We start from the raw sequence: 16,481 nt of genomic DNA on the forward strand, positions 1-16,481 counted from the left end.
TTTAATTTTGTTTTTAGCGAAACCTATGCCAGCGCTTTTTCATAAAAGCGCTTTCGTAGGGGTGCTGCTAAAAGACAAATTTGGCATAGTGCCACGTACATAGTAAATCTCTTCCACTTCCCTAAATTTTATTCTTATTTTTAGTTTTTATTTTATTTTTCCACGTACATAGTAAATGTCTTCCCCTTCCCTCAATTTTATTTTTATTAATTAAATTTTATTAAATTTTATTTCCACCAACAATGTGTATGTAAACGATACATTATCCCTTCCCTCAATTTTATTTTTATTAATTAAATTTTATTTCCACCAACAATGTGTATGTAAACGATACATTATCCCTTCCCTCTTTTTATTCTCTTTCAATGCACTGGTCCTTTCTGATACATCTCTCTTTTCCCAATTTTTTCAGTTTACACACCCAATACATTTCCAAATTTATTACGCTTTTAGAAATCTCTCTGATCCTTAACCTATTTCAAATTAGGTTTTTCAAAAATTTGAATCAAACCCTTAATGTTCGGCGGTTGGTCTTCTATTCCATTCACGATGCAAATAATTGAATGTTGGTTTCTCATCTCCTAAAATCTAATCACTGCATCATCAATGTTAGTTTGAAGGTTTGTTCTTTCAACTTTCTGTATTTCTTCCTTATTCTACATGTATAAATATGACCTATCTCATCTCCAATTCATCATCCCCTTTGAACCCTTACAATTTTGCGTTATTTTCCTATGGCCGCTGCAAGACGCGATTTTGTTTCTGAAATCACACCAGCAAAAGAGTCATGGAATGTTGTTGTTCGAGTTATTCGATTGTGGTTTGTGCCAGACATGAATTCGAAACAGAAGTATTATGTTATGGAGATGGTTCTAATGGATGAGAAGGTTGTTGTTGTTGTTTGATTTGTAATTTTTTTTCTTTGCTTATTATTATATATGGTTTTGTTCTGATCTTGATTCGTTATTGTTTATAGGGTTTCAAGATTCAACCTTTTGTTCGTAAGGCTCTGCTGTCTCGATTTTAGAATAAGATTCGTGAGGGTATTGTTTATAATTTACAATATTTTGGGGTTGCCGCTAATACTGGAGGATATATGACCACGAAACACCAATTCAAGTTGAATTTCCAGAGTTCTACTGTGGTTACAAATTTTTTTGATGATCTTATAACAGTATCCCCTTACTCATTTGTGTCCTTCCTAGAGATCGTTGGGAAAATTGACATGGACTACTTGATTGGTAAAATTTGTATTTACTTCTTTCTATTTTTTTATCTATTGTATGATTTTCTTTCTTAATCAATTATGTCGTAATCTAGTATGTCAAATTTATGTAATAGATGTTGTGGTCATTTTGTCTGCTGTTGGACGTGAAAGGGTCTATGAAAGGAATGGTGTAACTACTAAGTTTAATGTTATTGAGTTACAGTCTGATGGGTAAGTTACATGCTAAAAAACTTATATTATTTTATATGCAGTTATAGTTACAGTCCAATAACTTTTAAATTAATTGGTTTCATGTAGGATGAAGCTTGACTATACACTGTTTGGACCATATGTTGATGAACTTGATGCATACCTCAAATCTGGTAACACCGACCCAGTTGTTGTTCTTGCTCAGTATCTGAAAGTCAAATTGTACAATGGAAAGATCCAGATGCAGAATGCAATGAACTGTACCAAACTGTTGTTCAACCCAAAAACACCTGAGGCAGATTCTTTGAAGCTGAAGTAAATACTTTTTAGATTTCCATATCTGTTCAATTTGTATAATTAAGTCTTCTCAAATTTTCTGAATGCTGAAAATTGATTATTGCTTTTTTCTTTCTTAATAGCGATAACATTGGATCGCCTACTCAATCATTTAGTTATATGAAGGATGCTTCTGAGATGAGTTTAGAAGAAGATTTCTTAAATCTGAGTCAACGCAAAACAATAGAGGAACTAAAAGATTGTCAAGATGTAATGTGCATTTTACTTTTATTTCATTTTTATCCTTCCTTACATGCTTATTATGTTATAGGTTAATTTGACATTGTTGTTTGTTGTTTATGTCTACAGAATATGGTTTGTGTTGTGTTAGGCACAATCAAACATGTTTCTGGTGGCAATGATTGGTGGTATGCTGCATGTGTCTGCAACAAGGGTGTTGTTGTAGACTCCAGAAGGTTGTTCTGTCCAAAGTGTGACAAGCATATTTGGACAATTATCCCAAGGTGTTTAATTGTAAATTTTTTCAATTGTTCCAAATATCAGTGGCTAATTTTTCTAAACTCGTATATTTAATATTTAATTTTCCCACTTTGTAAATATGTAGGTTCCGTGTCAAACTCAGGGTAATTGATGAAACTGATTCTGCTACTTTCGTGCTTTTTGATCGCAATTGTTATTTTCTGACCGAAATGACATGTTCTGATTTGATTGCTGAAATGGATCGGGTGAGTATTTATATGGTAAACAATTTTTACATATTTTCATCTGTCAGTATAATCAAAATATTAGTTGATAGTGACAACATTTTGTTTGATGTTTAAATATATTTTTAGGAAGAGGAGCCAACAATTGTGGCTAAAGTGATTGGTGGTTTTGTTGATCAAACATTTCTGTTTAAGATAGATGTAAAAAATGATGTGAGCTCTGGATATGAACAGTCTTTTCGCGTGAAAAAAGTTTGTGCTGGCAAAGATATAATTTCAAAGTTCAAATCTGCTGCAAAGGTCGATAATACTCTATTTCATGTTAGTTCATATTTTTTGTGTAACATGTCGCTTTCATGTTTGTTCATATATTTGATTAATGTTACAATTATTAACTGTTTTAAAAATCGGTTGACAATGAGGATGATTTGACTGCTGGTGTGGTACAAAATGATATGTCTGCTGGTGATATTCAGGATCTGAATTCAGTTGTGAAGGTTGCTATACTTTTCAATCAGTTGGACTTTGTTTTAATTTTTTTAGGTATTCTTTGATGCATGTTCATATGACTAACTTTAATATTGTAAATTGTTTAGAAAAATTCTGGTGTTGAAGAAGTTGCCATTGGTTCTAATGTTCAAAATGAGTTGGTTGCTGGGGTAGCTCGGGATTTGAGTTCAAAATTTGAAAATGATGGCGCTGAGGATATTTGTGATGACAATGGTTCTGTTCCAGCACATAATGAAGTTGATTCTGCAGATTGTAATTCTGTTAAGAGAGGAATTGGAGATGTTGCTGGAGTTATCGATGCAGGCGACCCTAGGATTCTGAAAAACATAAAGATTGAGAAGGATTAGTCTACTTGGTTCATTCACTATAGTTTTTGAACTGTTGTTTTTTTCTGTTTTGTTAAACTGTGATGCACTTTGAGTTGTTTAGTTTATCTTTGATTTGGCTTTTTGTGGGATTTGTTTAGCCCATAATTTGGAACTTCTCTTTAAATTAAGTTTTCATTGCTACTGTTATTTCTTATTAATGGAGCCTTCATATTGTTAAATTTTTATCTTTTTTTATTTTGAAACATTATAAGCTATTCAATAGTCCATATTTTGGTAAATTAAAATTACCATATATTTTGGATGAATTATTTTATTAGATTGATGTCAATATTTCCCTTATAGTCGGGAGCAAGATTACCTCTTTATATGGCCTTAAAGGTATTCAGACCCTCTAATTTGTATTTTCTAATTAAAGAGTTACCAAATTTATGTTTCTAATATTTTTTAATTGTTGTGGCAGGTTATAATGTGATGTGGCAGGAGAGCTATATTGTATGAAGTTTGAATGGTATGAAAGGTATATTATATGAGGTTTCCATAACAAGACCATACCTCATCAAGTTCAAGATTATACATACACAAAGAATAAGTCCTTAGGATTATGTATAACTGTTATTGTGTAGTTTGAATAGAATAAGTCCTTAAGATAATGTATAACTGTTATTGTGTAGTTTGAATGTACATCAGATATGATATGACTATATGACTATGAATTTTTTAATGATTTGCCATCTAATAACCAAACTCAATTTAGTAATATTTATTATTTATTATACTTTTAGTTTATTTCTTCATATGACTTACTCATGAATATGTACCATCTAAATTAAATTTAAATGGTGTGCAAGCATTTGTATGGTTTATTTAATAATTACAAAAATCTTAAATGAAAGAAATCCGTATTTTTTTAAGAAATCAAATTGAAAAAGTTGTAATTGTTAGAATTCTAAGCATGTATATTAAAATATTTATTATTATTTATCACTTAACTATATATTAATTATTATTGAATTATTATAGAATAAATAGATAGTATTTTTTTTGAAATAAATACTGTAACGGGTATAAGAATGATATCTCTCTTGATGTTAGAGTAACCATAAAATATAATAGTTGCAATATAATACTCAAAATAATACTCTAAACGTATTTGTAGTAATATATTTTTGTTAAGATAAATTAGTTTCAATCTTTTTTGATTTCATCTGCGATTATATATGACTAATTTTATAGACAACTTATTGTCTAGTGCTATTTGTAACTACACCAACTACGATTATATACAACTAATTTTATATTCAAAGGAATGTATTTTTGAATTAAATTGATTTTATTATAATTTTTTTAATAATTCCATTTTATATATACTTACTTGTCGTGTTTTTAAAATTGTCATTTTTGTATTTATTATTATTATATTATTATTATTATATTATATTAGTACATGACTATTCATTAATATCATTGATTCATTTAGTACAAAAAATCTTTGTTGTTTTATGATTATATAAATAATAAATGATAAATGATATGTTATACTCACTCCGTTCCTTTTTAAGTGTCATTTTAGCATAAAGCTCTTCAACCAAGATAGTGGAATGTTAGAGTTATTTTTTCTATTATACTCTTATTTATTTTTCTCTTTCCAAATAAATTCATTCATACACTCTCTTTTTCCAATAACTAATTGAAAAATGTGAGGTGGAGTTATTGAGAAAATAAGGGTATAATTGACAAATTATAACATTAAATTATAAAACGACACTTAAATAGGAACAAAAAAATTCTTCTAAAACGACGTCAATGTTTTGCGCAAAAACAATATAATAATCAAAATAATGAACCTAAATCCATCGTGGCGGCAATCCTCGATTTCGATGCAGTGGAAAAAAATAATCTGCAAGGTTAGCACTCCAACGCTAAACTTAGTGTTTAAGTTAAAAGAGGAGATTTCGAATGAATGAGAGATTACCTTTAAATGGCTCACTTTCTTTTCTTATATAGAAGAGCTTGCTGGTAAGTGAACTGTGAAAGGACCTCGAATAATGTGGCGGACCGTAGGATTGATCTGATTACTCTGACTGCTTTGTATTTTCCCTCCTAGTCATAAAATGTTCTTAGTTGTGAACCGTTATTCTATCCATTTTCTCTGCATTTTGTCTCTATTGAATGTTGGACTTCGTTCTCTTCAGTGTCGTTGCGGTCGGTTTAAACTACTCAATCTATTCATTTTCATTTATCTTGATTTTAAATTATTTATCCTTTTAAAAAATTAATACAATATTTATTAACATACCATAATCTATTATATTTATCCTAAAAAGCATCAAGGGCTGGCCCAAGGGCCAAGCTACTCAAACTAGGGCTTTAGGCCTCAAAAGTTTAGCTCGAAATTTTTTCATTTTGTTATAAAAATATATAATGACACTTGAGTTACATATACTATTGTAGTTTAGTTGGTAAAATATAGGTCTCGTTTTCTTTTGGTCTTGAGTTTAACTCTTAGCAATCACAAAAATAAATTTTAAAATACATTTAAAAGGCCTCACTTTAAAACTTGCTTTAGACCTCTAAACGGGTTGGGCCGGTCCTGAAAGCATCCACAACTAAGTAACAATATCTATTACATTTAATTTAATATTTATTATATTTAATTGGAAAGAAACCTTCCTTTTTCCAAAGAAGACCTAAAAAGTCTTCCTCTCTTGAACTAAGAGGCTGCTTGTGCATCTGCCACCTTAATAGCAATTTAAAATCATGCTACAAATTATTTAACCAAAATAATATATTCTTCAACAAATGCATTCAGATAAAGTCCAATTAAAGATTGTGCATGCATAAGGATGAAGAAACCATAACAAAAATACTAAAATAACAGAAGAAAATATATAAATAAATCAGTGGAATTTCATAGGAGGAACAAAACAAACTACTGTATAATTTAACTATAAATATATTATTATTCATTCATAAAACTTCATATTTCCATGAAAAACGGCCATCAATTCGTGACCGAAACAACTCAAACTTGAGGATTTGATCACTAGGTTCATCGGGATAAAAACTGAGATTGAGATTATCAAGTAAAGGGAAACAATGAAGGATGAATAAAAAGTCATTCTTCTTAATATTACCCATTCTTCGAGTGGACGGAAACAAAGGAGTAAACGAAAATGAGGTCAAATTTTTCATCGTTTTGGACAAAGCTAGAAATCCATTTGCAGCGAAGCTGTTGCATGACAATGAACGCAGATCGATGGAGAAGGTGGAGATTTGTGTAAGAATGGCGCCGAGGTCACGTGCTTGGGATAAGCGAGTGAGGTCTACGGATGTGAGGTTAGGATACCGGTGAAAGAGTCGAGGAAGGTAAGGGATGGTTTCGTCGGTGATTGTGAGAGAGGATCGGAGACGGTTGGTGATAGAGAGAAACTGTTTGGAGACGACGGAGAGAAACTGGTGGTTGCAGTTGAGAGATTTGAAGATTTTTTCCCATAATTCATCCGGTAAGCATGAACATCTTGGTTTCTTAGTGTTTTTTGCTGCTGCTGGTGCCGCCATTTTTCTTCTTTTTGGTGTATTGGATTTGGCTGCAGCTGCTGGTCGTGCCGCCATTTTTTTTCTTGTTGTTTTTCTTTTTGGAATATTAGATTTTGATGATGATGATGATGCCGCCATTGTTACAGAAACAAACTTCTGCGTGTGGGCGCTTATGGGGTAGAGAATCAGGGTTACCGAAATTTATAAAGATTTTTGTTTTTAGATTAATTGAATAATGAATGTAATGTATATGGTCTATGGTCTACGTAAAAGACTAAATACATTTATTATTCAATGAATCTAAAAGAAATATTAGGTCAAAATTCTTTTAATGATTTAACCGAATATTAATTTTCTATTGATAATAGTGTCACTGTACATATCATTAAATCCTTTATTTAATCACCGTGATCTCTTTTTTATTTCACTAATAATTGTTTTTGTTTGAATTCCTATCTATTCATTTAAAAATTTGGTTAAACTTAACCAACTGAGATATCATCAATAAAAATATATGTCAAATGTATTTCATTAACCTTGTCATTAAAAATATGATATTTTATATAGAGAAAATGGGTGATGCACTGACAGTGTAAAAAAGTTTTACACTGTCAACCAATCACGACCATGAATCAGGACAAGTAATTTTAAAAAAACTTATATGACATGGCAAAACGATTTGTTTCTATTGGATGACAGTGTAAAACTTTTTTACACTGTCAGTGCACTACCTTTAACCTCTTTTATATAACTAGCAAGTAGCAAATTTGTTTATGTAATTATATATCCTTCATTAAATTTGACATGATTATTAAAATAATGCGGAATTTTTTAATAAGGCGGAATTTTATATAATCATGTCAAATGCGGAATTTTTAAAATAATGGGTAATTTTTTTCACTCAATTTTGACCATACTTAATTTAGCAAATTTTTTTTGACGAAATATATGTTAAAGGTTATATTCTTCATTAAAAATTCCGAATTATTATTATTTCAATTTAACATTTGATATTTTGCTATGTTTAACATTTGATATTTCGTTATGTTTAACATTTTTAAAAAATTTCAATTTTAAAGAATAGTTTAGAAGTTTTTAATTTGAAGTAATAACAAAAATCAATTGAAATTAAACTTCTCACTTTTAAATGTTTGAATTTGAAAATTTTGCCATCACCCAAAATCGTTGGGCATCTTTCCTTCATATTTCTGAGTTGTGCACAGATCCAATTGACTAGGATAAAAATTGAGGAAGAATAAATCTAAAGCATCAATTTAATATTAATAAATACAGAGTATATTTTAATATAAGTATGATTCAAAATTTGAATATTTAAATTAAATTGATATAATGATAATTGATTCACCATTAATAAATGCATGGACCTGGCTTTTCAAAAAAAAAAAAAGGTAAATGCATGGACATGACTATAAGTCTTCTCAGGAAAAAGGAAGATTTCTTTCCAATTAAACGTAATAAATATTAAATTAAATGTAATAAAGTTTAAATTAAATGTAATAGATATTGTTAATTAGTTTTAGATAAAGATCTTATCTATCCAACACAAAAAGTTGGGTAGAGTTACCCTAGTGTAAAATATATGAAAACAACTAAAAAGTGCATCATTTAATAAATAATTAAACATGATAAAATTAAATGGTGTTATATGATTGGTGGAATGTACTCTACCCTATTTTTTGTGATGGGTAGAGAAGTTGTCCCCCTTTTACATAAGTTTTCCTCATTTTTTGTGACTTTTGTTTCTAAGATTAAAAATCTTGCTTCACGGGGTGATTTTAGGCATATCTCATTCGTGAGATCCCTTATAAATTACTTAAGTTTTGGCTCAAAGGTTGTGAGTGGTTAACATTCATCCCCTTTTCTCTACACCATCAATTCACCCGCAATCAACATTATTATAATACACTTTAAATTTAAATTTGTTTTACACTATGATCCGACTATTTGTCATTTATCATAATCATCCCTGGATTGCCTATCCAAGTAGCGAAGAGATTTTTCACTATGGCCAATCAAATGCATTTTGGGTGAAAGTTTGCTTTGAGCCAATGATTTTGGCTTCCCTTTACAAATCTCTGGGTGAATTAGTAGATTATCTTAGGGCATACGAGGCGGGAACCAATCTACTCTTCGCATGACCTTTCTGACTACTTCAACTGTGGTTAGAACTTTACAAGGGAGGAAATCAGGGAGGTTGTGTTCAGTTGTGAAGAGGACAGAAACCCAGGGCCAAATGGTTTGAATATTGACTTCATCAAAAAAAATTGGGAAGTTGTGGGAAACGGCGTAGTGCAATGTGTCCAAGATTTCCACAACAAAGCTTTTCTACCTAGGGCTATGACAACATCGTTTATTGCCTCAATCCCAAAGGTAGAGCATCCTCAAGGACTTGAGGAATATAGGCCCATATGTTTAATTGGATGCATTTACAAAATCATTTTCAAGCTATTGGCAGCAAGACTGAGGAAAGTTATTGGAAAACTGATTTCTAATTCACAAACAACATTTGTGCCTGGGAGACAGATATTAGATGGCGTGTTAGTAGCAAATGAGATTATTGATTTGGCAAAAAGAACAAAGAAGAGTTGTCTGTTGTTAAAAGTAGATTTTGCCAAAGCTTACGATTGTGTTGATTGGAGCTTCCTAAAAGAGATGCTTAGGAACATGGGTTTTAGCCAACGTTGGATGCAATGGATGGAGGCGATTGTATTCAATAGCAATATGTCAATCCTGGTAAATGGGAGTCCTTCAAGTGAATTCAAAGCTCAAATGGGATTGCGGCAAGGTGACCCGTAATCACCATTTCTGTTCACAATAGTTGTTGAAGGTCTCGTTGGGTTGGTGAGGCAATCAACAGTAAGAGGCGTGTTCAAAGGGTTCAAGGTTAATGAGGAGCTGTCGTATGATATCCTACAATTTGCTGACGACACCATATTAGTGGGAGAGACTTCTTGGATAAATCTGTAGGCATTCAAGGTAATTCTTCGAGGATTTGAAATGGTATCGGGGTTGCGTGTGAACATGTTGAAAAGTAAGTTCTATGGAGTGGAATCGGATCAATATTTCTTTCAGGCCTCTAGCCAATTCCTCTGCTGCAAACTGGGCAGTACTTCATTTAAGTTTTTAGGGGTCACGGTTGGAGGAAATCTAAGAAGAACAGGTTTCTGGAATCTGATTATTGACAACATGAGGGCCAAGCTATCTCCTTGGCTTGGGAGGCTCCTTTCCATTGGTGGTAGGGTGTCACTAATTAATTCAGTGGTCACCAATCTCCCTGTGTATCAAATGTCTATGTTCAAAATGCCATTGAAGGTGATTGAAGCCATTGTGAAGCTGCAGCGAAATTTCCTTTGGCATAACTCAGTGGAGAAGAAGGGGGTAGATTGTTGGAACACAATATGCATACGATTTGATAACTAAATAATGTTTTTCGATTTTCAATGTGGGATTAAATAGTTACCTTAGATAATCCATTGATCTTGGAAATAGTATGTAGCTTATACATTGTATAAACAAACAATTAAATATACATTAACCATTCTGATGTCCTTATTCTTGCCTTCTCCATATTGTTCTTGCAGCAGCCTCTATATGTTTTATACTTGCAGTCTCTATATTGTTCTCCACAACAAAACCATTGACATTCAAGGTACTATTTTCTCTGTCTCTCGCTTTATGTTTTATAAGCAGAACATTGTTGTCTATATTATTCTTTTCTTTTTCTACAGTCACTGTATTTTAAATCTACTTCATATATGCACAGTTCTCATCTCATAATATATATGCTGAATTTTTAATAGGAGTGAGTGTATAAATATGGATGAAAATGGTTCATCCAATGCCGGATCGAGGAGGAAAATGTTAATGAAAGACAAATCGTCGCGGCAGAGAAGTACATTCACCACTATTTTCCCATGAAGCACTAAAAACAAACTTTTTATGATTGCTCATGACCTCGATATTTTGTTATATTGTTTACTCTAACATTGAAATATTTAATTATTTATGTTGTCATAATTATGTTAATCGTACTCATATTTTGTTAGGCAAAAATTTAACACCTGCTGGACATAACCATGGAGCTTCGAACAGTAGACAAAATCAATTTCCTAGAACTCCTTTGTCTTTGTTAACAAATGGTGAAAATTCATTCCATTGTTCATTTCGGTTTTTTATTTTCTTTGATCATCATCTTCCTAATAATCCATTGCTGAAGCAATAGACATACAGTCTTTTGATCACTCTTCTGCAATTTTGTGCAATAAACGTAAGAATCCATCTCATGCAACTTCACCAACACTGAAGTTATACCTGATGCAGGTTAGTTGTGCCTCGGTTTTACAATATCAAATTTAACAGCCGACATTTCCTAATAATAATTTTTCGGTATATAAGATTTAATTATTTTTACATTGATCCATTGCAATTATTTATTTATACTGCAGCGATGGCTAGAAGGCGTAGGATGATGATAAGAAGAACCAAGGATTCTCATTCAACTAAAGATATTAATGGTTCGTATATCTTCTTTATGATTTTCCATGTTACAACTCGAATATTAGTATACTCTCTAATATACTTATAATCCTTTGTTTCTTGCTCTATTTGTATAGATGTCACTGAATTGAGAACTCCTACTCCTATGTCCGAAGTGATCAATCCAACTTCCATACATATTGCAAAAAATGTATCTCATCCTACTCATGTCCTTCGATCTATTCCTTTATTCGATTTGAATTTAAATAAAGAACCAACTGTCGGGACTGTTATCCTTGAAGGCACAAGCATGAATGAGCATAGAGCAATTCTCCATTCTGACAAATATGAACAGGCTGAATGTGAAGGTATTAACATAATTTCAAATCCCTAAAAAATTAACAATCACATTTCGTGTTTTTTGGATGATCTTAAAATTGTGTTTTTTGTTTTTAACAGATATTATTGATTTTGGAGAACCATCATTGTATGTTCTTATTATGGTGCCCAAATGTGGTATAAGGAGCGATCTAACAAATGTGACATTACAACCATAAATGTTACGTTTTCCCTTTGTTGTTTGAAAGGAATTGTTGAGCTACCGTACGAATTAAGTCCTCCAAATCTCCTACTTAGCTTAATGAATGGACAAGATTCAAGGAGTAAACATTGCAGGGAAAACATTCGAGCATATAATAGTATGTTCTGTTTTACTTTCATGGGTGGGAAGTTACAGTCTAACTCAAGTGGAGGTCCTCCCCAATTTATTCTTAGTGGTCAAAATTTTCATAGAATTGGAAGTCTGATTCCAGATGAAGGTGTAACTCCCAAATTCGCCCAGCTGTATATTTATGATACCGAGAACGAGACATCTAATAGAATTAGTCATTTTCGGTATATTCATGGTTTACTCTCTTATTGTTATGAATACTATTAGTTTTACCTGTGACTATTTTATTGCAACATTATGCAGATCCAAAGACAACCCAGACAACCTGGAAAAAACATTGGTGGAAGACATCACAAAGATGGTAGATGAACACAATGTCTTAGCGAAGTCTTTTAGAAAAGTTTGCAACCACGTGCAATACAACAACATATCTGAATTATGTTTGAGGTTGTTTATAAATAGAACAAAGGATCCAAGAACACATAATTTGCCAACATGTGATGAGGTTGCTGCGTTGATTGTGGGAGATTTTGACAATCTTGAACCTGGAAGAGATATTATTGTTAGGAAGACATCTAGTCATTTGAAAAAAATAAAAGAAACTCATGTATCATTCCTTCCACTGCAGTATCCATTGTTATTCCCCTACTGTGAAGACCAATATCATGAAATGATTCCTTATAGAGAGTCTGTTATCAAAGAAGGAAAAGGAAGCGACTTAGAGTTACATTTAGATATTTCATTGCATTTCGTATTCAAGAAAGAAAATTTGAACATGGAGGTATTGAAAATTCTGGCAGATTATTTCAACAATTTGTTGTTGATAGTTTCTCAATGATTGAGTCACAGAGGTTATGTAAGGTTCGCCTGAACCAAGCATCAATAAGATGTGATATATTTAGTGGTTTACAAGAAGCAGTACACAACGGTGAAAATCAAGCATCTATAGTAGGACAACGTGTTATCATACCTGCATCTTTTACTGGCGGACCACGATACATGTTTAACAACTGTCAGGATGCAATGGCAATTTGCAAAAAATTTGGGTATCCTGATCAGTTCATCACTATAACGTGCAATGCTAACTGGCCAGAAATTAAAAATTTTGTTACTAACAGAGGGTTTACCGCCAGCGATAGACCGCACATTGTGTGTAGAATCTTTAAGGGAAAGCTTGATCACATGATGAATGCTATTAAAAAAGATAAGCATTTCGGAGAAGTTGTTGCAAGTATTGATACTAACTGGTTTTTGCGTTATGTTAGGTGTTATTTACTTATATACATGAATATTGAAATTTATTTACGAATCTCACAATTTATTGTATAAAATTTTGTTTATTGGGGACATATACCATAGAGTTCCAAAAAAGGGGCCTCCCACACGCACACATTTTGTTGTGGCTGGTTCAGCAAATTCACTCAAGACAGGTACTGACATCGACAAGTTCATTTCTACAGAACTACCTGATCCTACCCTTTTATCCAAAACTTGCAAAAGTTGTTTCGAGCTTTATGTTACACGGTCCATGTGGAAGAACCAATGTAAACTCCCCGTGCATGAAAGATGGCAAATGCTCCAAATAATTTCCGAAAGACTACCAGAATTCTACTATTGTCAACAATGAGGGCTATCCAAAGTACAAGCCCCGAGATATGGGTTTGTTTGTTATGAAAAAGGGAATACGATTAAACAATAGATACGTAGTTCATTACAATCCACAATTTTCAGTTAGATATCAAGCGCACATAAATGTTGAGTATTGCAATAAGGGAAATGCTATCAAGTATTTGTTTGAATATGTTAACAAAGGCTCTGACAGAGCCACAATTGAGATATCAAACAGAACTGAAAATGGGCGAGTTTTGGATGAGACAAAGCAGTACTACGAATGTAGATATTTGGCCGCATGTGAGGCTGTCTGGAGGATTTTTGAGTATGATATACATCAAAGATGGCCTGTTGTTATAAGGCTTTCTTTTCATCTTGAAAATGATCAGTCTATAGTGTTGTCAGAAAATACTTTTGTTGAGTCTGTTGTTACGCGTAACGAAGAAGTTGATGCGATGTTTTTAGCTTGGTTTGAGACAAATAAAAAATATCCAGATGGAAGGGAATTAACTTATGCTAAATTTCCTACACGGTTTGTTTCTGATAAAAGCGTTCGAGCGTGGTGTCCCAGGCAGCAAGGTAATTCTATTGGAAGGCTTACGTATATTCCACCCGGATGAGGTAATGTTTTTTATTTAAGAATCCAGTTGACTGTATAAAAGGGATGCACAAGTTACAATGACATAAAAACGGTGGTTGGAACTAAACACAACACATACAAGGAAGAGTGTGTTGCACTTGGATTGTTGTGAAACAAAAAAGAATTTGTGGATGCCATTATTGAAGCCAGCGATTTGGCGTCTGGAAATCAGATTAGGAGATTATTTGTTATGCTATTGTACATGGATTCGATGACAAATCCTTTTGTCGTTTGGGAAGCAACATGGAAACTTTTATGCAATGGCCTTTTGTACGATGCGAGGAAGACGTTAAGAAACCTAGGTATTGAATTATATAATGAATATATGTTTAAATTATAGTTTCATTCTTACTATGCGTTAAAGAAATGTCTATGTACTGTAGGTCTTCAAATTAGCGACAATGATTTAAAAAATCTTTGTTTGATTGAGATTGAGAAAATGCTCTCTATGAATGGTAAATCTCTTGCTAACATTGAGCACATGCCACAACCTTCGAATTCAGAAATGGCTCGATTTCAAAATGGTTTAATGGCTGCTGAATTAAACTATGACAAGGAAGAGTTGGCAGCAATGCACGTGTCTTTGATGTCAAGTTTAACTACTGAACAAAGGTTAGTGTATGATCAAATTGTTCAATCTGTGATGTATGGTTCTAGAGGATTCTATTTTTTACATGGATATGGAGGCACGGGGAAAACTTTTATTTGGAAAACTTTGTCAGCTGCTGTTAGATCCCAAGGTTTAATTGTTTTAAATGTTACTTCGAGTGGGATTGCAACTTTGCTATTACTTGGAGGAAATACTGCCCATTTTATGTTTTCTATTCCTTTAGTTACAAATGAGACATATATGTGCAATATAATAAAACGCACTTACAAATGTAATCTAATCTTGCATGCTAGGCTTATTATATGGGATGAATCCCCGATGCTAAATAGATTTTGTGCCGAATCTGTCGATCATTCTTTGAGGGACATCATGAGGGCTGTAGACGATTCAAACCAATACAAACCATTTGGTGGAAAGGTCGTTGTATTTGGAGGAGATTTTAGACAAATATTACCTTTTGTTAGAAAAGGTTGTAGGCATGATATAGTGTCAGCGTCAATGAACTCATCTGAACTATGGAAATATTGGAAGGTATTGACATTGTCGAAGAACATGAGGCTGGCTGATTCAAACTTGAGTGGAGATTCTAACAAAGGGAAATGGTTTGCAGATTGGTTGCTTGATGTGGGTATTGGAAAACATGATTCAGATGAGTTTGGAGCGAGAAAAATTGATATCCCTAACAATTTATTGGTTACTGATACTCATGATCCTCTATTGTCTCTGGTTGAACTAACATATCTACAGCTTTTAGAAAACAGGTACAATTTGAAATACTATGAAGAGAGGGCGTTACTTTCTCCCACTTACGACTCTATGGATATTGTTAATAATTTTGTGCTATCGTTAATGTCGGGTGATGAAAAGGTTTATTTGAGTGTTGATTCAACTGTTATATCTGATGAAAATAGTGCAGTGCAGGCTGATTGGTTCACACCTGAATTTTTGAATGACATAAAATGTTCAGGAATGCCTAATCATTGTTTAAGGCTGGAGACTGGTGTTCCAGTTATGCTTCTGAGGTATAGATCATTCAAATGGGCTCTGCTATGGAACAAGGTTGCTCATAAATGAATTGTGTCCAAATATTATAGGTGCCACTATTATTACAGGAAAAAATATCGGGGAAAAGATTTACATTCCGAGAACGAATTTGATTCCTTCTGATCTGAGTTTTCCATTTAAGTTTCAGAGAAGACAATTTCCAATTGCATTGTGTTTTGCAATGACAATTAATAAAAGCCAAGGTCAGTCTCTCTCTCTCAGGTTGGTTTGTATTTACAACGCCATGTGTTCACTCATGGCCAGCTATATGTGGCTGTTTCGAGGGTAAAGTCAAGAAAAGGATTGAAGATTCTTATTTTGGATGATGAACAAATCCCGTGTGAGAACACTACAAATGTTGTTTATGGCGAGATTTTCGGCAACTTATAAACATGTAACATTGTGAAATGATTCTGGTAATAATATGTTGAAATATTTCCATTTTGACTGCAACTGTTATATTTTTAAGTTCTCTACCTGGTGCAATTTTAATTGTGTAAATATAAATTGTTTTCAAAAGGTAATTATTTCTTTACGTTCTTGCAGATGTAAATCGACAACGTATTGGCATCTGCTGTTGGTTGACACTACAATATCATTCAAAAGTCTGTCGAT

General features: G+C 32.7%; 2 protein-coding genes and 1 pseudogene across 2 annotated transcripts; 2 read left to right on the plus strand and 1 right to left on the minus strand.

The window, feature by feature from the left end:
- Window positions 1–353: 353 nt before the first annotated feature.
- LOC131647495 (uncharacterized) lies at window positions 354–3,385 on the plus strand. The gene is made up of 10 exons (XM_058917390.1): window positions 354–620; window positions 749–887; window positions 977–1,241; window positions 1,342–1,438; window positions 1,526–1,732; window positions 1,837–1,963; window positions 2,063–2,217; window positions 2,319–2,439; window positions 2,548–2,915; window positions 3,015–3,385. Exons 3-9 carry the CDS (start codon window positions 1,097–1,099, stop codon window positions 2,848–2,850), a joined length of 1,155 nt encoding a protein of 384 aa, XP_058773373.1. The 5' UTR covers window positions 354–620; window positions 749–887; window positions 977–1,096; the 3' UTR covers window positions 2,851–2,915; window positions 3,015–3,385.
- Window positions 3,386–6,224: 2,839 nt separating this feature from the next.
- Window positions 6,225–6,869, minus strand: LOC131650708 (uncharacterized). The gene has a single exon (XM_058920410.1). The coding sequence runs from the start codon at window positions 6,867–6,869 to the stop codon at window positions 6,225–6,227; it is 645 nt and encodes a 214-aa protein (XP_058776393.1).
- Window positions 6,870–9,152: 2,283 nt separating this feature from the next.
- Window positions 9,153–16,256, plus strand: LOC131650709 (uncharacterized; annotated as a pseudogene).
- Window positions 16,257–16,481: the final 225 nt, after the last annotated feature.

The sequence above is a fragment of the Vicia villosa genome, linkage group LG2, assembly GCF_029867415.1.
Source record: "Vicia villosa cultivar HV-30 ecotype Madison, WI linkage group LG2, Vvil1.0, whole genome shotgun sequence".
NCBI classification, from domain to species: Eukaryota; Viridiplantae; Streptophyta; class Magnoliopsida; order Fabales; family Fabaceae; genus Vicia; species Vicia villosa.